Source organism: Triticum aestivum, chromosome 6D (assembly GCF_018294505.1).
Source record: "Triticum aestivum cultivar Chinese Spring chromosome 6D, IWGSC CS RefSeq v2.1, whole genome shotgun sequence".
NCBI lineage: Eukaryota > Viridiplantae > Streptophyta > Magnoliopsida > Poales > Poaceae > Triticum > Triticum aestivum.
In genome coordinates this window covers 457,129,149-457,152,696 of record NC_057811.1, presented here as the reverse complement: position 1 = coordinate 457,152,696, position 23,548 = coordinate 457,129,149, and the positions used below count along the sequence as shown (strand labels likewise).

At 47.9% G+C, this 23,548-nt stretch overlaps 1 protein-coding gene across 1 annotated transcript; it reads right to left on the bottom strand.

The window, feature by feature from the left end:
- Nucleotides 1-21,721: 21,721 nt before the first annotated feature.
- Nucleotides 21,722-22,627, bottom strand: LOC123145847 (dehydrin DHN3). Its single transcript, XM_044565352.1, has 2 exons — nt 22,351-22,627; nt 21,722-22,231 (listed from the first exon to the last, which is right to left on the bottom strand). Exons 1-2 carry the CDS (start codon nt 22,564-22,566, stop codon nt 21,980-21,982), a joined length of 468 nt encoding a protein of 155 aa, XP_044421287.1. The 5' UTR covers nt 22,567-22,627; the 3' UTR covers nt 21,722-21,979.
- Between the last annotated feature and the right edge of the window lie 921 nt (nt 22,628-23,548).

Sequence of the window (23,548 nt, the reverse complement as noted above, 5' to 3'; positions counted from 1 at the left end):
TCAATCCGGCATAAATTTTTTGTATAATCATCCATAAATTCAAACCATGTGTAGGGCAATTACGTATCATTAATTTCATCCTCTCCCAATCTTGTGCAACATGTTCATGAAAGTTGCTTAAAATTCATAATATCGTTTCTAAGAGAGATGATCTTAGCGGGAGGAAAATATTTAGAGATAAAAGCATCTTTTCACTTATTCCAAGAATCAATACTATTTTTAGGCAAAGATGAAAACCAAGCTTTAGCACGATCTCTAAGCGAAAAGGGAAATAGATTCAGTTTAACAATATCATTATCCACATCTTTCTTCTTTTGCATATCACACAAATCAACGAAGCTATTTAGATGGGTAGCGGCATCTTCACTAGGAAGGCCGGCGAATTGATCTTTAATGACAAGATTCAACAAAGCAGCATTGATTTCACAAGATTCAGTATCGGTAAGAGGAGAAATCAGAGTGCTAAGGAAATCATTGTTGTTGGTATTGGTGAAGTCACACAATTTAGTATTATCTTGAGCCATCATGACAAGCAAGCAATCCAACACATGAGCAAACAGGAGACAGGCAAAAAGAGGCAAATGGAAAAGAGAGGGCGAATAAAACGGCAAGGGTGAAGTGCGGGAGAGGAAAACGAGAGGCAAATGGCAAACAATGTAATGCGGGAGATAAGGGTTTGTGATGGGTACTTGGTATGTTGACTTTTGCGTAGACTCCCCGGCAACGGCGCCAGAAATCCTTCTTGCTACCTCTTGAGCACTGCGTTGGTTTTCCCTTGAAGAGGAAAGGGTGATGCAGCAAAGTAGCGTAAGTATTTCCCTCAGTTTTTGAGAACCAAGGTATCAATCCAGTAGGAGGCCACGCGCAAGCCCCTCGCACCTACACAAACAAATAAATCCTCGCAACCAACGCAATAAAGGGGTTGTCAATCCCTTCACGGTCACTTACGAGAGTGAGATCTGATAGATATGATAAGATAATATTTTTGGTAGTTTTATGATAAAGATGCAAAGTAAAGTAAACAAAGTAAAAATGGCGCCAGAAATAGCTTGTTGTCGGGAGATTGAATATGATGGAAAATAGACCCGGGGGCCATAGGTTTCACTAGTGGCTTCTCTCAAGAGCATAAGTATTACGGTGGGTGAACAAATTACTGTTGAGCAATTGACAGAATTGAGCATAGTTATGAGAATATCCAGGTATGATCATGTATATAGGCATCATGTCCGAGACAAGTAGACCGACTCTTGCCTGCATCTACTACTATTACTCCACACATCGACCGCTATCCAGCATGCATCTAGAGTATTAAGTTCATAAGAACAGAGTAACGCTTTAAGCAAGATGACATGATGTAGAGGGATAAGCTCAGGCAATATGATCTAAAACCCATCTTGTTATCCTCGATGGCAACAATACAATACGTGCCTTGCTGCCCCTACTGTTACTGGGAAAGGACACCGCAAGATTGAACCCAAAGCTAAGCACTTCTCCCATTGCAAGAAAGATCAATCTAGTAGGCCAAACCAAACTGATAATTCGAAGAGACTTGCAAAGATAACCAATCATACATAAAAGAATTCAGAGAAGATTCAAATATTGTTCATAGATAAACTTGATCATAAACCCACAATTCATCGGTCTCAACAAACACACCGCAAAACAAGATTACATTGAATAGATCTCCACAAGAGAGGGGGAGAACATTGTATTGAGATCCAAAAAGAGAGAAGAAGCCATCTAGCTAATAACTATGGACCCGAAGGTCTGAGGTAAACTACTCACACTTCATCGGAGAGGCTATGGTGTTGATGTAGAAGCCCTCCGTGATAGATGCCCCCTCCGGCGGAGCTCCGGAACAGGCCCCAAGATGCGATCTCACGGGTACAGAATGTTGCGGCGGTGGAATTAGGTTTTTGGCTCCGTATTTGGTAGTTTGGCGGTACTTAGGTATATATAGGAGGAAGAAGTACGTCGGTGGAGCAACGTGGGGCCCACGAGGGTGGAGGGCGCGCCCTGAGGGGGTAGGCGTGCCCCCCTACATCGTGCCTTCCTGGTTGATGTCTTGATGTAGGGTCCAAGTCCTCTCGATCACGTTCGTTCCGAAAATCACGTTCCCGAAGGTTTCATTCCGTTTGGACTCCGTTTGATATTCTTTTTCTGTGAAACTCTGAAATAGGCAAAAAAACAACAATTCTAGGCTGGGCCTCCGGTTAATAGGTTAGTCCCAAAAATAATATAAAAGTGTATAATAAAGCCCAATAATGTCCAAAACAGAATATAATATAGCATGGAACAATAAAAAATTATAGATACGTTGGAGACGTATCACTCGCTCGTAGAAGCGATAGCGCCAACGACCCGGGCATTTCCGAAATCCGAGACGGCAACGGCAAGCCACGACGAAGCAAAAAAACAGTCGCAATGATAATGAAAGATCACGCGACATGGCGGTCAACGCCGGATTCAGCAATCCCAAGCCCACTCAACGGGAGAAGCCATTCAAGGCGAAACAAGACGAACCATCCAACCTGGACATGATATTGGACCGACCCTGCATGATTCACGGCCACCCCGACAAACCAGCTAATCATACTAACAGAAACTGCAGGGTCTTCAAACAAGCCCGCAAGCTCAACGCCGAGCAGAAGGGGAAGAAGCCGCCAGGCGACAGGAATGACGGAAAGGTTCGCCAACGAAACTCCGGGGGTTAGAAGCAATCTCCACCCGGGGATCAACTACTCCTAGAACGGAAATAGCAACCCGGCTTCCGCGGCCCACTCCGTGCACCTACAAAGTTTGTACTACGCATACCCGGGGATCAAGATACCATGGGTATTGGCGGAATCACAATACGGACAAACCTGCAAGCACTCCAATAACTTTTTATTATTATTTATTATCTTTTTATTTCTTCCTTCGCTATCCTTTTAAAAATTGGTGACGAACAGGATAAACATCTGAAACTGGCTCTATCGGAGTCCGGATCCGTACACTCACCTACGGGGCCATTTCCATAAAGGATTCCCCCCACCGACGACTGGCGGCGCAGACGTGCGACAGGAGGTCCAAAATAACTTTTTGTAGACCGCATTCTCTATTTTTTGAGCCTGTACTATGCCCGTTCCTCCGCCTCCAACCCCGAGCATGTCAAATAGCCGGGAGGATGGCTTTTATATATCATAAGTGATCATTGGCATATCGCTCAGTCCTAGTAAACAGTATCCGAACTAATCATCCGTGTTGTTTCTCCAACAAATATGGCTCCTACAGTTATTTCACAGAAATACCTTGGCATAACATGCCAGGGGCTCGGTGTGGGAACAAATGAGTCGCCAGTAAAAGTCTGAACAACTCTATAGTGTACTTCGGCGTCGCAAGTTTGGCCTTATATGCATCAGCTCCGAATCATTGTCTTGGGTCAATAGTTGGGTTGCCCGGCTCCTGTGCTTGCTACCCTACGTTCCGCTCTATCGGCTAGGGTAGTAAAGGGAGAACTACTGCGATTGTGCCCTGGTCTAAACCGGATGAGGACCTCGGTAGAGAAAGCCGAAAACTGACTGTCATGATGCGGCGAGAGCTGGTCAACCACTTGATGACTTCTTGGAATCCTTAGCGATTCTCCTGTCACACGAGGGATCTGTTTCAGATCAAATATGTAAGGCATCATACGCCGCATACATACGAGGGGCTATGTCGTAGTCCCACCATAAAACTCCTATGGCTAAGTGAAAGTGTTAATGCCTTATAGTCCGATTGTCTAGTTTGCCGCATTATCACCTCCTTCATGGACCAAGACGTTGGATAAAGAGTGATTAAATGCTTTCCGAACACCCCCGTACTTCCTACAAGGGGGCTGAAGCTGACGACTGGAAAACTTTCAGATTATATTAACACGGCCACACACGAGGAATTCAAGCTTTCGAGCAAAACATGAAAATAGATTAACTATAAAATTTTCTTCTACAATTTTGATCACCTCACTCAAATATTATGTCTTTCAAGCACTGGCCCTCTATCAAGCGGGCGGCCTCTAGGACATCTTCAAAATAATCCTCGCTATCTGTAAGTCGTGCCCTCACATGACAATCCAGCGTTTCAACCTTAACGAGTTCAGGGTCTTGTTTAAAAGATTGACTGTTAAGAGTTTGGTGGGTCCATCAGGATTACCTGATGGAGAAGCAGCTGACCTATAGGCAGGATGACCCGAAAGGGTTACGTACTCTTTGGTGAATACACCTATGTTTGAACAAGATAACCCTGTTAAGAGGGTAGTAATGCTATGTTCTCTTTGGTGGATACACCTATGTTTGAACAGGAAGCCCCCAAGTGACATATTCAGTCAAGAGGGTAGTAACGCTATGTTCTCTTTGGTGAATGCACCTATGTTTGAACAGGAAGCCCCCAAGTGACCAATAAGATAAGCCAATAAGGCAGGATACCCACGTTTGAACCGCGCATCATGACAGCAAATTCTCTTTGGCAACCTTTTAGTTTTTCCTGAGAACTCGAACTTGCGAGAGATGGATTCTTTTTGAACCGGATGTAAACCCGGATACTGAGAGCTTCAAAGCTTTATGGGAGAGAGATGTCTCTTGAGCTGGATTTTAAACCTGAATCTTCATTTTGAGCTGGAAATTTTCTGACGGCCTTTAAATTTTCATCAATATGGCAGCAGCCTCCGGGACCGGGTTATCTTCCCCTTCAACGTCGTGGGGTTCTTGAAAACACTGATACCGGCCAATTCTGCCGAGTCATGTCATTGTAGCCCCCGAGTCTTAAGATTACTCGAGGAGTTGGCTTGAGACTCTCCATGCTTGACCATGATATGACCAGTGGATTGCTGGAATATGCTGAATCTCGGCGGTTTATAATTGGCCCTGTCCATTGACCCATCCGGTGTAAGCAAGGGCCATAGCTTGATGGTCTCCTTTGTAATGGTGAATTGTTCTGCATAAGAAATTGTACAAACGAGAGTAATTGTTCTTGAAGAAAATAAAAATGTATCAATAAAAATTGGTTGGACAGCTTTCAACTGATTTGTCTGGACGAAAAATGAGTCGTATATAGCGTTCATAGATCACCTCCAGTAACTTCAGCTATGATTTAGCCACTCTCTCATGGCTGCGGTGGAGGTGGCGGCTTAAAGCGCGGCACGGGGCGGCTCAAAAAGGGACCCTCCGGGTCATGTTGACCATTGGATTTTTTTTCAATCTTCTAATTGCTTCCCCAATTCCCCTTTAAGGAGAGCACGCAGCGGCGTAGTCAGAGGCCAGGGCGGCTCAGAGTATGAAACAAAGGGGAGGCAGGGCGACTCAAGGCCAATCCACGGCGGAGAAGGCAAGGTCGCTCGAGGCGGGTCAGAGGCGGAGCTCAGGGCAAGTCTGTGCGATGGAGGCTCTCAACCTTTGGTGTGGCGGCCGAGAAAGACGAGACCAAAGTGACGAAGGCCGGGGCGGCTCACTCGTGATCGGAGGTGAGGCGGCCGGCGGCTCAGGCCAGATCCGACTCGGAAGCGGCCGGCAGCTCAGAACAGGCGAACCGGCGGGCGGCCGGGCCACGCGCGGGGTGAGCTTGGCGATTCATGGCGACGGAAGTGGCGACTCAGGGCGAGTTGAGGTAGGTGGAGATGAGGTCGCGCGGGGGTGGCTCACGGCGGGGTTGATATGACTGCACGGCGGCTCACGGTGAATCATATCCACTTCAAGGAAAACGAAACCGCGCCAGCGGCTCAAGGTAGAGAACAATGGAGGCGACTCCGAGGCAACAACTGTGAATGGCGGGTTCGCGGGACGGTTTAGCAACGGCGGCTTGGGCGCAGCCACGGTCGTGGTCAAGGCGGTGGAGGCTCAGTGAATTGGCGGCTCATAGGCCGGGACGACGGAGGAATCAAAGAAAAAACCCGGCTTCGGATGCCTCAGTAGAGACGAGGGCAGACCGCAGTAGCTCAACGTTGTTCCGCCGTAGAGGAGGGCAGCTCGACGTCGGCTGCTTGCTGAAAGCAAGGCGGAGGCAAACCACGGTGGCTCAGAGATGAAGGCCAGGCCGGTCGAGGCGTGAGGTAGTGCGGTGAGCGTGGAACAAGGCCAGCGCAACCCGGAGACGAAGCGCGCGGGCTTGGCGATAACTGGGGCAGGTGGATCAGTGAGAACAAAAACTGGGAAAACACCACTTGATGAAGGGACCCCGGCCGGCTGGAAGCAGCGGCAAAACAGCAGGCGGCTCAGTGTTGCAGCTAGCTCGGTGAGGATTTGTCCGCGGTGGTAGAACTGGGTGCCGGCGACTGGCAGTGGCTACTGGCGGCTCTCAATGGAATCAAGGCTGGCCCGCAAGGGCGGGTTGGAGGCGACAGACGAGACCGATGGCGGCTCAGGTGCTCGGCGTCCGGCGGCTCAACACGGCGGCTTGCGCAGCAGGGCGGCCTACGGCAGGGGCGGAGAATGAGCCCGCAACGGTGATTTAGGCAGACGGCGGTTCATCGGTGACCCGTGACTCGAGGTCGAAGTAGCTCGGAGCCGAATGGGTCGGCGAAAACGGAGCGGTCTCGATGGCGACTCAATAGTTCGGGTGGTTCTTCGGCCGACGGGTCAATTAGGTGAGGTCAGCCGGCTCAGGAAGGCCACATAGGAGCCAGCTTGGTATGAAGGCCGACAAAGGCAATGGCGACTCGCAGGCTTCGGACACCGGCAGATGACGAGTCAGTAGGAGCAGCTCAACGAATTCGCGGTTTTCACTCGGATTTGGCGAGGCGGGTCAACCCTGGTGGGTTTGACTCCTCGTCCGGGTCGTAGTTTTCTTTTCTTCTCTTCCCTTTTTCTGTTTCGGCGGCTTTGACAATTCTTATGGAGAGCCGGCGTGGCTCCGGCGGTTCACGGTGGAAACGATTCATGGTAGAAACCAACCGTGGAAACAACCTACTGTGGCGGCTTGGAATAACTTGGCCTTGTGTATGTTGATGGTTTGCACCCATCGGATCTCTGTGTACTAATACTGAACCAAACGAAACCTTCGGGATCTTTTCTGATAAACTTGCCAACCGACCAGATGAACTCCAATAAAAAAATTCTGATTTTGATCATAGCTGATGTAGATCCTTCAAAACCCGACTTTCCTTTATCCAGAAATTTGCGAACTTCTCGAAACCCTAGTTAAGATCCCTCCAAGAACACCACACCACCGTGTGCGAGCCCCACGGTAGGCGCCAACTGTCGTGGAATTGTCACGGTAGATGTCCTTAGCGTGAGGACTTAGTCGTGAGGCCAACGCATCTATGTGGTAGCTTGAGAGGGGTTGATCGGAATCGAGATACGCGAAGCGGACGAACACACAAGACAAGGGTTTAGACAGCTTCGGGCCCTGGGAAACATCATCCGGTAACAACCCTACATGCTGTTTGTGGCTAGGTCTCATTATGCTCATGAGGGAGTCGCCGTATCTCCGGTTCTCCTAGTTGTGTCTAGCCTTGACCATTATTCCACCTCCCCTTCTTGGGGTGCCCTGCCCCTCCTTATATAAGTTGAAGAGGCAGGTTACATGTAGAGTCCAACTCGGATTAAGACTTAAACTATTTTAACTTCTCTTCACGGGCCTCTTAACGTCTTGGGCTTCTTAACTGCCGGCTTCAACCTGGCTTACAATCTGGCTTACAACCTAGCTTACAATCTGACTTACAATCTGCCGGCTTACAATCTGGCTTTTAATCTGCCGGCTTACAATCTGGCTTATAATCTGCCGGCTTACAACTGTCTGCCGGCTTACCACTGTCTGTCGGCTTACCAATGAAATATCAAGTCCCAGCTGGGTCATAACTCCGGCCGGGTCATACCGCGGGGTATATCCCCGGCAGATTCTGACAGGAAATCAAAAGGGATTTGAAAGTATTTTTTGGATACTTTACACACGTGTGATTGAACATTGAGAGATTGAACCCGTGTGACTGCAATAGTTCAGGATGCCACATTTATTCAAAAGTTTTGACCTATTTATCTCCTGAATGTAAGTTACAAAATACTTATAGAGTTAATCGCCTCACTGCTCAGGGTCGTCGTGGAGGTGGTTCCGCCATCGAGTGAAAAGGAAATATCCCTTCTATGTGGGTAGAGTTTTTCTTATAAGCGCTTTTATGATTAGCAAACCTTTGTGTGTGTTGTCTTTCCAAGAAGCTACAAAAGGGGTTATAAAAATAATGGATCACGACAGATCATTCTCGCTTTGGTTTGAATGTAACAAAAAAAAACACTCAGTTAATTGACCTGCTGCTTGTTTTGCCTCAACGTTGTGTGATTGTTTGGGCATTATGAACCTGGCAACCATGAATCAAAGCTTTTTGTGTAAGTCACTAGGCAAACTCAAGTTTGGCAAACTCTACTGGAAATGTATTCTATGCACTCGCACTTATGATGCTACCGGTGCATCGGATGCCATAAAACATCTTTAAAAATCTACAAAAAAATCTAGCACATTAACACAACATCAATATATGATATCATAAAATTTCGTATCAAAATTTGAAACATTTTTTAAGATACAAAATAACCAATTTGACATCAGTGTGATAATGGGCCAAATCTAAAGCCCAAGTTATTTACTATTCAATGTTGAATTTGTTGTCCTTTTTTAGTTTTGTTTCAAATTTTGACTTGAAATTTTGTGAAAACCTACATTGATGTCGTGTGAATGCGCTAATTTTTTTTCAGAATTTTTTAAACATTTTAAAAGCGCAATATGTGTTCAGTGCACCGGTAGCACAACAAGCTCCGGTGCACCAGATATTTTCCCAACTCTACTACCTAAGAAATATCTTTAAAAACAAGTTATATCAAATAAAAAAAGTCTAGAGGGTCACACTTTTGTTAGGGTTTGATGAATGTGAACCACATTTTTCAGAGATATATTGAGAGAGTAGTTGAAAATGGAGCTAACACTCTGTTCTAGGAAGACTGTTGGCATAATGGAAGTCCATTAGCAAAACATATGTCATATCTTCCGCCAAAATAGGAACAGTACGGAAAGAGAAAAACGAAGGTTGGAGATATATCAGGTTCGGAACGACCTTGTTGTCAAATATAGCAGAACCTCATTAGATGCATTGGATAAACATGAAGAAACAATTTTCAGTTAGGGACTTATGTATACTTACAACCATGCTTACAACTGATATTAGATTAGGTTGTACACTACAAAAACATTTGTTATTTGAAGATCAAAATTTTCTTTTGACCGATGCCCAAAAAATATCATTTGAAGCAGGGATAACATGGTCAACCAAGGATGGACTAGGCAATGCCATTTTTGTACGGGAAAAGAAATAGTGGGTCATTTGTTGTTTGGTTGTTCCTTAGCCATGGTTGTATGTCAAGTGATTGTCACTGCCTTTGGTCTAACTAGGTTTACTGTACAATTTTTAACTTGCAATGAAACATGTTTTGAACAAAACATTTCAGGTGACCTAAGTCGGTTATTTTAATTCTTTGGAACCAAATCTATATTTTGGTAATGTTGTAGAAAGAGCCAAGCCAAAGAAAAGTTGAAGGTGAAGCACGAATGTTGACTATGGTAATTGAAGTGACGTCCAAGAGATCTTTGATATTAATAACCATCTGTTCTGCCTTTTAGTTCTAGTTGTTCTTCGATTTTGATATCATTGCTCACCTGTAATCCGAGTTGTATGTTACAAAAATATGCAAGTAAACATTAATTTTGTGTACCAATTCAATGACATACCTTTTTGACAAATAACTCGTATTTCACAGGTCAACTTGACAAGTTAGGAAAAATTCTGGCCTTATAAAAGGGACTAGTTTGTTTGGCTCATATTTTTTCTTTGTTTTCTCGTCGTGTAAAATTATCACTGTTTCTTCACTGGAATTGACGGGAAAGTGGTTGTTTAACTATGACAGTTTTTTAATAAAAACGATGAGAAGTAGTTTTTTTAACCCATTTTTAATATAAACTAGTTAAATGCCCGTGCGTTGCTACGGGCTACAGTGCTGGTACGAGTTTCCAGAACAGATGCTTCTTTAGACTTTGTAAGATGGTCCAATATCTATTGTCATGTGACAATTTTCTTATGCGCCCTAAAAAATCAACAAGCTAGCATGCAAAAGGACATTCAATCAACAAGGAACACAACCGATGGTAACAAATAAATATCAGTAATATAATTCATTCTTTTGCAATTTTGTGAAGTAGCAACATGTTCACATCACATCTGGAAATCACAAGGCTGCAAAAAAAGAGGGTTGCAACATTACCTACTAGCAAAAAATTGACAAAGAAAAGCAAGATTGCAAGAGGTGTCGCATAAAAATAACCAATATCTTAGAAAGGTTGCTATACTCTTCATTTGTAAAGTAAGAATACCTTCTGAGAAAAAGAACGGGCTACATTACAGATGTAAATAGTGAATGGGAAGAAAGCAAGACAATACAACCATATGCCCCGTGAGCTTGGAAACATGAAAAGAAGGGATGTTCTGATACTTTGCTTTCCAGGAGAGACTCCATAGGCTTCAGCTTCACGTCCGCCTTTGCCGGTCTTCTGAGCTTACATATATGCACAAGGGACAGAAAAAAAATCTTCTAATAGAGGTCTAATAGCTTTACAAATGCGTGAAAAACATTGGAAGTGTAACGGTAAGACAGGTCATATGGATTATTTCTTCTTGACGACATGCTTCTTCTTACTTTCTAGCCAAGTACAATGTCTAGGTTGATGCATTTATTACATTTATTGAACTTAGTACACAAAACCTACTGGGAACTATGCATATATCTTTAGTAAAATTAATGTGATTAAACATATATCCCCCAATGTCATGTTACTAACATCATTATTGGTAGGTTGATGGCAAAGGAAAACTTGCTTGTTTTTTATTTTAAACTTATTTTCTTTATGCCTCTCCCCTGGTGTCATTGTGTCCATTACTAAAATTTGAAGAAATCAACCAATGCACTTACCCTTCTATCCTAACCAAAAAATTGTACAACTTGATGAAAAAAATATGAACCCCTCGCTCATGAAATCTGTTGCCAAGTAATCTCTAATGAAATGCAATTTGACACATAAAATGGGAAATTATTTTGCTCAAACAACCATAATTGAACATACCAACCCAATCTCCATCCCGCTCACTCTCAACCCTCACTTTTATCAAAAAATCCACTCACACGTGTTCTAAGTGAGATAGTAATAGACACCATCGTGGCAGACAACAATGGACAAGGGCGGGAACCACCTTCCTATCTTAGTGCTAGCACCTCCTGGTTCTATACTGGACCCACCTTTCATCCTACCACGGCGTCGCTACGCACATGTGTTGCCACAAAAAAAGGAAGTTATGAATAGAAATGTTCATCGAAAGCATGATATGAACAAAAATTTCCTCCCTCCCTTGACGACTTTTGAACAACACTCTTCTTCTCTCCCCCTCCCCCTTGCCAACTTTTTACAACACACTCTTCTTCTTCATCCCTCGCTTCATCTCTTTCTACCTCTCCCGCCTTGTGCGACCAACTTGTCTATACACACAAAATGATTTTAGGGGAAAGTACACATAAGTACATGTGCAATACACTATTTCACGTTTTGACAATGCCTCATATTTGACATCTGTCATGGGCACCAGCCTACAGTCTAATGGATCATATGAATTGTTTTTGTCCAACATAAGCACATAGGGAAATAATTCCGTTGAAATTGGTGCGGCTCAATTGTCCTAGTGAAGATAGTCATCTCATCCTTCTCACCGTGACCTTGGACCATTGGATATCCTGCCGCCGCCATGCTTCTGCCGTAAGGACTACCTAATGTTGCACCTACATGAGTTACTTGTATTGGTTCCCTCGCTGGAATCATCAGCTATAAAAACCAATCCCACTGAAAGAAAACAATGATAATTGGCATTTCTGTGCCACTATTTCGTCTACCCACTGTCACTACCTTCTTTTCCTATCGGGAACCCTCTATATCTATCATTACATGAGATGACAAAACTCAAGTAAAAAAACCGTAAGTGAACGAAAAATAGTGGTGTCTATCGATGATAGCTTAAGGCCCTGTTTGTTTGGGCTTATGCTTCAGCTTTTGCAGCTTTTTCACTTTGGCCTAAAAGCCAAAAAAGCTCATGAATAGAAGCTTTTGTCTTATACCATCATATAACAATATTGATTCATAAGCCAAAAGCCCTCATTTAGGAGCTTCTTTGGCTTTTAGGACAAAGTGGAAATGCTGCAAAAGCAGAAGCATAAGCCCAAACAAACAGGGCCTAAGATTACCTTGTAAGTTGTTGAAAATGGCAAGTTACAATAGATTCTGGAGTTATATTATTCATGCAGGAAGCAAATATCTTTATAGCTTTCACCGTGGAGACCCCTGTATGTAGTTCCTAGTTGACATTTGAAAACAAAAGTAACTTAAAATATATTTATAACGTCCATTATAGTTATCTTATTATGCAAGATTAAATTTTTTGATTTTAAAATAGTACTCCTAGTAATTATCCATGGAACAATTCTAGTTTTCAGACTATACATGAACACACTGAACTTTTTTATATGCACACTCCCCAGCGCTACAGCTTGACCAGAGCCCAAAGCACGTAATGCAGATCGCAATTGCAATGACTGCTAGGAGAATACCCGGTAGGAACTTCTGCCTCTACATATTGAGAGACTTGACCTATTATGCGCATACTCCACACAAGCACGTGCATGTGATGTTAGCTTTCGATCATCTCTCTATGAATTGCACCCACATGCATATCCATTCATGTAGCAGAGTAGAAGAAAACCATCGATCTTAATTTGGTTATTATCATTTTGGGTATGATCGAAGGGAATAAAATTGACTGGTCAGGTGCGGGAAATACCTGCAACTGGTTGCTTGCGACCTCAGTCCTCTCGTCCAAATCAACATCAAGCAATGAGTTGCTGATGGAAACTTATACTGAAAACCTTATAACACTACAGATAACCGATACTCAACTGTAGGAACTTGAATTTGCAACAAATAACGAGGAATAAAGCATTATGCTAATTATTTTAAATTACTTCAGTGAAATAAGCAAGTTGTGCTGGAGCTAGCATAGCAAGCTAGTTCATGCTAAGATCAGAACGTATTTCACAAGAATATTAATAGTTAATACAGCTATGAGCCTAGGGCGTTCTATATGAAAATTCCTATTCAAAACATGTAGTTTGCAGATGTAGAAGAGTTATAACATAAGGAATAAACACACTTAGATGAATAAGAAACCTCCCATGGATGATTCTCATACACAATAAAAATTGAAAAATGACAATATCTATATAGAACATCTGTAACAATAAATTATTTTGCTAAAGTATTTGTTGTTGCAAGCGTCAATCACTAATATTTTTGCAACTGCCACATCCATTTACAGCTGGTACGGCTTCATGTTGCTCTTCTTTTGAAGCTGGCTTATCGAGTAGCAAACTTAGGGCACTCTGGCCTAGTTGACTTCATGTACTTGTCTCTCCCCCTAAAGACAGAGATCAGTCCATATCTTTTGCAGTTTGTTCATGTATGAAACGACTATTAGGACACCCGACAGAGTGTTAAGAAGTCATTGCACTCTTCACACACGGACTCGGTATGAGCTAAAAATACTCAAAATGGTTCTGGTATGCGCAATCAGTTTAACTGAGCAAGGAAATCACCAAGAAAAAGAAAGTATAAATTGAATGACGATGTTTTGCAAATTTAGTCAAACACAAAATAGGAGGCCCAGTGTAAAAAAACATACATGTCTGCATATTGTTTCTTCAGTCACGAAAAGGAAGATTCGTTCACTGAAAGGAAGATTTGTCTGCAGTCACCAAAAGCTTGAGTGTAAAAAACATACATGTCACCAAAAACATACCTCCTTGTCTGCAGTCACCAAAAGGAAGATTTGTTCACTGAACCGATTCCCACCTAAATCGAAAGAAAGCCTTTAAAACCACATTACTCCACTGCCCCTGCTAGCCTTTAAAACCAACATCTTCCACCACTGGCTGTCTCTGTTAGTTCACAAAACCTTTATATATACCTGCAAGATGGGTTGGACCGGTTGGGCCGAAAGAGGTTGTTGGGCCGGGGCCGGTTGGCAACTCTGGTCGCGGGTCGAGCCCACCTGTTGATCTGGGGCTGGGGACAGATCTGGGAGCGTGGCCACATGGGCCTCCACGGCCCGTGGAAGCACGGCCTGCCGCGCGGCCGGTCACCGGCTATAAATGGATGAGGCGAGGCTGCCTGGACCCTCACTTAGGGTTTCCAGCCACTTCTCGCGAGGTGCGGCGCCTTGCTTTCTCCGCCCGCACTCTCAAGATCTCTCCTCCTCCTCCCCCCTTCCCAAATCCTTCACGGCGACGGTGATGGGAGACCGGCGGGCTGACGAGCGCCCCATGGAGGTCTCAGATCCGGAGGCGGAACGGCGCAGGGAGCGCGAGCTGCCTGACAAGGCGAAGCGCTCGATGCGGGAGCACTCCGATGGTCGCGAGGCCAGAGCCGAGCACGGCAGTTCTCGTGACCAGGGCGGGCGCGAGGGGGATTGGGGTCCTCCTCCCCCATGGTGGATCCAGCAACAAGAAAGAAAGAAAGAAAGAAGAAGGTGAACCAGAGGCGGCGCGAGCTCGAGAGGAAGCCGGAGGCGCATGCGAACTGTGGTGGGGGCCATGGTGACCCGATGGCCAAGAAACCTCGGGCGTCCGCAGATCCACTAGCGGTGGCGCTCTCCTCTCTCTCCAAGGGCACGGCTGAGGGGCCCATCCCGGTGGAAGAGGTGCCCCATGTTGACTGCTTCAAGTGCGGCCGCCTCGGGCATTACCAATCCAAGTGCAAGTTCCAACCTCTATGCGTGCTATGTAAGGAGGAGGGCCACGCATCTGCTCACTGTCCGACGCGGGGGCGTGAACTTCATCTCCGGCGAGGGTTTTTTCTGCCTTGAATTTGATGAGGACGCCGAGGCCGAGCTGCTAGTGGATGCACGGATCGAGAACGCGGCCATTCTTTCTGCAGAGCCTGGGCGGCTCAACTTGCGCATCCTCAAACAAGAACTTCAACACATGGTGACTGGATCTTGGGACTGGCAAGTGACTCAGGTAGGTGACAACGACTTCTTGGTGGTTTTCCCATCTGCAGATCTTCTTCACATGGCGAAGACAAGTGGGAAACTGTTTCTGTCTATCAATGACATCACGGCCTCGGTCCGGGATATGCTGCACGAGGAGGTTTAGCCGATGGCCATGCCCAAGACTTGGGTTCGGCTCCATGGCATTCCGAAGAAGCACAGGCGTGAGGACCGCATCAAGGAAGGGTTCCAGATGCTCGGTCACCCGATCGTGGTGGACGAATTGTCCCTCATCAGGTTGGGGCCGGTGAGGATGAAGATAGGGTGTAAAGCTCCGGAGAAACTTAATGGTTTTGTGGAAGTTTGGTTCAATCATGAAGGTTGTCAGATTAAGGTGGAACGTGAAGTGTTACCCAAGCGTGGCGGAGATCGTGTGACGCCCGTCTCTGGTCCTTCCAACCCCCCGCCCAATGACCCTGGTGCCAATGGTGTTGCCCGTCCTTCGGGTAGTGCTCGGCCCAACGGTGCGGGACATGGATCAGCACCTCAGGGAGAGGTGCGGGCTCCTTCCAAGGCTGCTGACGGCGACACCAAGATGCAGGACAAGGGTGAAGAATTTGAAGACAGTCAACAAGACACCTCAATAGACACGGAAATCAACACGGAGACTTGGGACAAGCTGGGTGCTCTCTCCAATGACGCGGGTGCCATGGGGGTGGCGACCCAGGACACGGCGGTGAGTCTTCCACCGCTGGCCCGATCCCTGGCGCTGACTTTTGATGAGTATGGATCTAACATCTCGGCCCTGCTTTTGGTGCAGCCTGAATCTCATGAGGTGGTTGGGGCCACTTCAGTTGCGGCCCTGACGCCACCTCTTACAGTGGCAACGGGGACGGATGCTGGGTGCGTAGTTGACTACGATCTGACTCCTGCCATCAAGCGAGGTTCCAACAGTGCGGGTCGTCAGGCTAAGAAGATGGCTGGCAGAAAGCCGGCCAACAAGCAGGTGCCATCGGAGACGGGGGTGGCGGCGATGCTTGGTGGAGAGTTGGGGGCGGCTCTGGGTACGGCAGAAGTGGGCAGCAAGGCCAGTCGCTCCAAGGCTACTCCGATGGTGCAGCGGGCTCCCAGCGTCCGTGCCAAGGCCGAGCTTGGGGAGCTGACTTCGCTGGAGAGCGCCAAGCTGCGGCTCGCCGACAAGAATCTGGAGGCGTCAGGTAACCCCTTGCCTTTTTATCGTATTTTGAACACATTTTCGGACGAACATCTGGCTCGCATCTTAGACGATAGTGGCGTGCCGATTAGTGCTCCGTATGGTGAGATCATTTCGCTGGTGTGCGCAAGGGAGGAAGCGCAGGCCATGCTTGCGGCTGCGGTCGCGCGCTGTGCCGAATGAACCAAATGGCCATCGTTCCAGTAGAGGCTGGTAGCAAGGCAGGGCCCGATGAGGGGATACAGGCGACGGATGCCTCTAATCTACCTTCTTCCAGCCGGATTCCGGCGCGGAAGCGTGTGGCGAAAGCGGTGACATCTAGGGGGGTGTGCCTTAGAAATCGAATCATTTAGATGCGATACCTATTTTGGAACATTCATGGTTGTGGCCACGGTGGGAGGCGTACTCAACTCAAGGAGTATATAGCCAAGGAAAGGATTGACGTGGTAGCGCTACAGGAAACGATCAAATCCGACTTCTCGTTCCGCGATCTCCTTGCTTTTGACCCTTTGCAGCGTTTCTCTTGGCACTGGATGCCCTCGGCGGGCCACTCGGGTGGAATTTTAATGGGTTGTAACAATGATATCTGTGATGTATTGCAATGGGACGATGGTGTATTTTTTCTTGCGGCGACCATTCGACACCGTGTCTCAGGTCTCTCGTGGGTGGTTGCGTGCGTTTACGGACCTGCAGATCACACGCGTCTAGCGGACTTCTTACTTGAGTTAGCCAATTTGGTAGGGGCCAAACGAGCTATCAACTTACCACTAGTGGTGGGTGGTGATTTCAACTTAATTCGTTCGGGGACGGACAAAAACAATGCCAACATTGACTGGACTCGGGTGTCCATGTTCAATGGGGCCATTGCGGCACCGGCATTGCGTGAGGCGGCTCGGACCGGAGCTAGATTTACATGGACTCACAAGCAACTGCAGCCGGTGCAGAGTGTGTTAGATAGAGTGTTTTTTACTCCCGGATGGGAGGTCCTTTTTCCCTTATGCACACTTGTTGCCGAAACTAGAATAGGCTCGGACCATGTTCCGTTGATATTTTCCTCTGGGAAGGAATATATTAGACGTAGCTCTCGTTTCTACTTCGAAACGGCATGGTTCGAGTCCGAGGGGTTTGTTCAGATGGTCGCGGATCGGTGGGCTTTGATCTGCGCTCAACTAGGGCAGCAACGCAGACCGACAGAGTGCTGGACCGCAGCAGCTAGCAAACTCAGGGTGTTCTTGCGTGGGTGGGGGGCTAACCATGGCAGTGAATCCAGGAGGGAGCGGGCTAGAATTGTTGAGACAATAGCCGCGCTTGACTTGGAGGCCGATCAATGTCCCTTCTCGGAGGGAGAATGGGCCTTTCGGTACGATCTCGAACGCAAAGTCTTAGCTATCCTCGGGGCTGAAGAGGAATACTGGCGTCGTAGGGGTAGTATCAAGTGGGTCACCAAAGGCGAGGCTAACACCGGATATTTCCATGCGTACGCCAATGGTAGGAAGGTAAAAGCACTATTCTTCGGTTACAATCAGAACATGGTCTCCTTCTTACCAACGACCTCATTGTGGCCCACATTTATGAGTTTTTCATCGGCCTCTTGGGGACGGCCGAGGATAAAACTCTTTGCCTCCGCAATGACATTTGGGACCCATCCGGAAGGGTCTCACAGGAGGAGAGCGATTGGCTCGTTCTATCTTTCCTTCTGGAGGAGATCGATAGAGCTGTGCTCGATATGAAATCGGACACGGCGCCTGGGCCGGATGGGTGGCCGGTCGAGTTTTTCAAAAAAAAATTGGCCTAACCTTAAGCACCTTTTCTATGCCATAGTGAATGGTTTTGCGTTAGGCACAGTGGACCTGGCTAGATTAAACTATGGGGCGATCAGCTTGATACGCAAAGTGAAAGGGGCTGACGACATAAAACTCTTTAGGCCGATCACCCTGATCAATGTCCCTTTCAAGATTTGCGCGAAAGCCTACGCTTCCCGCTTGGCGCCCGTCGCACAACGGGTGATTAGCCCTAGTCAGACCGGGTTTTTGAAGCATCGTAACATTCTAGAAGGCCCTCTAGCGCTTCTTGAAATCGTTCATGAGCTTAAACATACCAAGTCGAGAGGCATTCTTCTCAAGTTAGATTTGGAGAAGGCCTACGACCGCGTGAACTGGGAGTTCGTGCGTGAGGTCCTCATCAAAAAGGGCTTTGATGGGGGCTTTGTTCATCGTATCATGCACCTCGTGAGTAGTGGGCACACGGCGGTGACCATCAACGGTGAAATGGGCAATTTCTTTCGCAACAAGCGTGGCCTAAGGCAGGGAGACCCGAGCTCGCCTTTGATCTTTAATTTTGTTGCGGATGCTCTAGTGGCTATGGTTAAAAAGGCCAGGGCTGCGGGTCACATTAAAGGGTTAATCTCTGACCTCATCCCCGGCGGTGTGACTCACCTACAGTACGCATATGACACGATGTTATTATTCGAGCCGGACGATCATAGCATTGCATCGATTAAGTTATTGCTGCTAACTTTTGAGATATTGTCCAGGCTAAAGATCAATTTTCTCAAAAGTGAAGTGATCACCATAGGGATGGTTGATCGTGAAAGTAGGCGGGTTGCAAACTTGCTCAACTGTAAGCTTGGGAAGTTTCTGATCAAATATCTAGGGCTACCGATTACGCACAAGAACCTGACCATAGTCGAATGGGCGCCCCTTTATGGCAAAGTGGTGAATTGGGTTAGTCCGTGGAGAGGGAGGTTTATGTCTTCAGCCGCTAGGTTAATTTTGACCAATTCTAGCTTATCCTCCCTTCCTCTCTTTACAATGGGCATGTTCCTCCTTGCCGATGGAGTGCACGCCAAGCTTGACACACCGCGCGCCTGGTTTTCTTGGGAAGGAACTGGGATGAAACACAAATATCACTTGGTAAAGTGGGCTGCGGTGTGTAGACCGAAGAAGTTCGGTGGTTTGGGGATCACGAACTCGAAACTTATGAACGTTGCCCTGCTCACCAAATGGTGGTGGCGACTCGCTCAAAATGAGAAGGGTCTCTGGGCGGACATCCTTCGGGCAAAATATTTCCCGGACGACAATTTGTTTAAAGCCAAGCCCAAGGGATCGTTGTTTTGGAATGGCATCCAAGCGGTGAGACCAGCATTTGCGGTTGGCGCCCATTTTTCAGTCAACAGCGGAACGTACACGCGTTTCTGGCTGGACTGTTGGAGGGGCCAAACTCCGTTGTGGCAATCACACCCAGAGTTGTATCAGCTCGCCACGGACACGCACATTTTGGTAGCTGACGCCCTTAGAGTGCACCCTCCGGCGATCTCCTTCTTCAGGCCTCTGGAGGCAGGAGAGGTCGAGGATTGGAATGCACTTGTGGCTGAGCTCGAGGGGAAGAGGCTCGGTCAGGATAATGACGAGATCTCATGGAGGCTAACTACTTCACGGAAATTCTCGGTCAAATCCTTATACGAGAAGCTTACGGAGGGGAATGAGCTTGATATGGCTAGGGGGCTGTGGAAGGCTGGCATTCCCCTTAAGATTAAGATCTTTATGTGGCAAATGTTCCGCAATCGCCTTCCAACCTCGGATAATGTGGCCAAGCGCAATGGGTCGGCGAATGGGACATGCGCCATCTGTGGTCTTGGGGAAGACGCTAACCACGTATTCTTCAGATGTTGTCTCGCTAGATTTGCGTGGAGTGCGGTCAGAGATACTTTTAATCAGAATTGGAACCCGCAAACTAGCGCCGATGTGCTTAACTTGTTATCCGCACAGATGGGTGCGAATGCGTGGGTGGTTTGGCGCTGCGTAGGGGCGATGCTTTGGTCCATTTGGACCGTGAGGAACAAAATTACTATCGAGCACAAGTTTCCTGCTCACCCCGCTGAGATTATTTTCAAATGTCATCTTTTCCTACAGGCTTGGGCGCCATTGGGGAAGCAGCGTGACGAGGACCGCATGATCGAGACTATGGAGAAGATCAAGCTGTGCATGACGAGAGCAAGACTTTAAGAACAGCACGCTTGAGCCTTTTGCGTTTAGTTTAGTTGTGTCGCGAACCTTGCTATGAGCTATCTTTGCTTGTTTGAACTGCTGGCTTTATCTTTGCCAGGACGTCGAGCCCGCTGAACTGTTGTCGGTTTGGTTTGTAAGCTTAAACCTTATGTGGATGCTGTCTTATGGCTTTATTAATTTAAAGCCGGACGCTTCATGCGTCTTTGTTCCAAAAAAAGAAAGATATTACCAATTTTCTCTTTACGCTTTACCAGGTGGGGCTGACGGCAAATCTGAGCAACAATTTCATTGTGTGACAGACCTACTCTAGAATTCATAACATCTACTATAGATATGCCACTCTGAATCATTTTGTCAGAGTATGTCCTTTCATTGGGATTGATTGAACTTCATGTACCTGATTAAGAAAATGATATCAAAATGTAGGTAGCCTGAAATCTTTTGCATTTTTCCAGCTGCCTTAACTCTTACCGGAAATATCAGGTATGCCTCCGGTAAAATAGGTGCACCTTTATCTATAGGTTTTTCAGAATAAATGAAAAGCGCCGAAGAGTATCCAGTGATATCGGAGTTCTTAGAACCTTAAAAATGCAAAAAGGAGAAGATATTAATGAACCGGAAATGTGCGTGCTCACCTAGGAGGACGTGTACGTGACACTGTCGGCGAAGAAGGAGATGCTCGCGACCTCCAAACCTCCTCTGGCTCAAGGAAGCTAAGATGGCATCGACGACCAGGTCCACGTGCTTCACGGCCAGGTTCGTGATGGTGCATGCATGGTCTAGGTTGGATTGGGCATGGTCCATGTCGATGCCGGCAGCCTGAGGGATCTGGCCGTTGGCGGCGGGCCCTGGGCCGGCAGATCGATCTCATGGCCGTCCTGTGAGCGTACGTCGGTGGCCGTTGCGTGATCGATCTTGACGAGGTGGTCGGTGGCGGGGGTGACCCGCGAGTCGAGGTCGCGCAGGAGGAGTGGGAGACGAGCAGGAGGTGCCCTCCCTCCCTCGCTCCTACCAATATCCTCCACGGACGGCATCGGCGCTGCGCTCCTGTCCGCTCTCTCTCTCTCTCTCTCTCTTCGACGACCAGCACGAGGAACGGGACGGGTACCCCTCTCTGGATCCAGATCGTGCGAGCTGGTGGCGCGGATGGTGGAGTTTAATTGTGGGGAGGTTGGTTTACGGGGAGAAAAGCCAAGTGGGTTCATGGGAGGAGGTGGTGGGAGGAAATAAACCGGATGAAAATTAAACCGGCATACCAGGCTACCAACTGCTCCGTTAGGAGTAGAGATATACGTGAAAGCGTTGTTTTTCAAATTTTCAAAACATTACCTAGAATGTTTCAAACTCTCTTAAAACATTTCAAATGCACTACAATATGCCACATGGGCAAAACTTAGAATCATGCAATGGCGATGGCTAAAGTAAACGAGCAAAATATATTGTATTATACCATGATATGCATACAATACATACACAGTTCAACCAAAAGAAAATTCACACGTCAAAAGTACAGAGTAGGAAACTTCCCGGTACATACAAGAAACCCCTATATTTAAGTCCACAAAACTCGGAACTCAGACATTATAAGTGAGCTAAAACTCACTTTATTTCGGGAAGTTTTATTGTATCTCCATCTTATTATTCTGCAGAGGTGGCCAGACTTTCACAAGTAGCGGCCGCGGGCGGGGCTCAGTGCTGTCCGGGCAGCTTCTCCTTGATCTTGTCCATGATGCCCTTCTTCTCACCGGTGCCGTCGGTGCCAGCCATTCCGGTGTGTCCGGGCTGGCCGTAGTTGCCGCCGGTGCCGGCCGTTCCAGTATGACCTTGCTGCCCGTAGGTGCCAGCGGTCTGCTGCTGGTCGCCGTGGCTACCCGGAAGCTTCTCCTTAATCTTATCCTTGATGCCCTTCTTCCTCCTCCCGCCCATGCCATCATCCTCAGACTATCACCACGAACGGGAAAAAAATCAGTCATTAATGCTTCTTCATGCATAATCTTCACGCATGCAACTATGGAAACGTAGTTTAATTACGGAGTAGAAAGAAGTACGTAAACACGCACCGAGCTGGAGCTACTAGAGCTGCCGGAGCGCTGCAGGATCCCTCCGGCCTTGTGCTCCTCCCTCGAGGGCTGGAACTGCCCACCAGCGGCCGCGCCGGTGCCGACGCCGCCGTGCGCGCCCATGCCGGTGCCGACGCCATGTCCGGCCACCGGGTTACCGTACTCGTCGACGCGGTTAGTCGCCTGACCGTGCTGCTGCTGTCCCTGGTACTCCATCTTGCACAGGTGCTGATCTTGATTGTCTCAGAAATCTGGTGTGTTGTCTTGCTCACTTGGCTGCAACTTGTGGTTGTGGAAGCAGGTGCAGTACGAGGTGCGATTTATAAGCCGTCTGCGGCGAGGGGATAGGATCGTCGGGGGCGCTACGTGTGCAGGCATGAGTGGGCTGGCCGGCGGGAGCCGGTGGTGACTCGCCCATAAAGGGAGGCCGGACGTGTGCAGCTACTGGACGCGTCCGGGTTGCCACGGACTCAACTTGTTCTCTATTGAGTATAGACTAGTATTTGGCTCCCACGAGGCTCAAGCAATACAACGAGCAATTCCATCAAACTTCTTTCCGTTCTAACATGGTATCAGCCTAATCATGATTCAAAACCTAGCCGCTGCCGCTTCCGCACCCGCACGCCGCCTCCGGGGCGGTCGGCCGCCATGACCGCCGCCGGAGGCCGCGCCGCCCGTACCTAGGGTTCGTACGCCGGCCGTGTTGGCTGGCTGCCCTAAAGAGTCTTTTTCCCGAACCCTTGCTCCGGGTTTTTTCGCTCTCTCGCCGGTCGTTTTGATCGGCGTTTTTCCTTTTGGTTTTCCGATCTACTTGACCGGTTTGCGTCGCCCGCCGCCGCCGTCGACCTCCATGCGCTTCTACTCTGACACTGTCGCGACCGGCCGGCTCCTTCACCGACCCCGCGGCCTCGCGCGACAGGCGGCCCCTCACTGTCGTCGTCTACGCGCTGGCCCGCCCGTCAATCTACGCCGACCGTTTGCGCCCTCTCCGACCGGGACACCTGCATCGCCTTCACCCGGCGGCCTCGCGCCACGCGACGGCCAATCATAGCCGCCGCTCGCGCGCCGGCCCGCCAATCGATCGACGCCACCCGCCTCCGCCGCGTCTGCACGGCGGCCCGGCGGTCTACCTCGCCGGCCTCGTCTTCGGCTGCGTCGGGACGGCTGCGTCACGCTCGTCGGATGCCTCAACTCGTGC

Bases quoted from the DNA above. Each gene is read 5' to 3' on its own strand.
- LOC123145847 (XM_044565352.1), bottom strand. From the start codon at position 22,566: ATGGAGTACCAGGGACAGCAGCAGCACGGTCAGGCGACTAACCGCGTC. The intron at 22,232-22,350 runs GTGCGTGTTTAC...TCGTGGTGATAG, and splicing joins GCTCTAGTAGCTCCAGCTCG to TCTGAGGATGATGGCATGGG.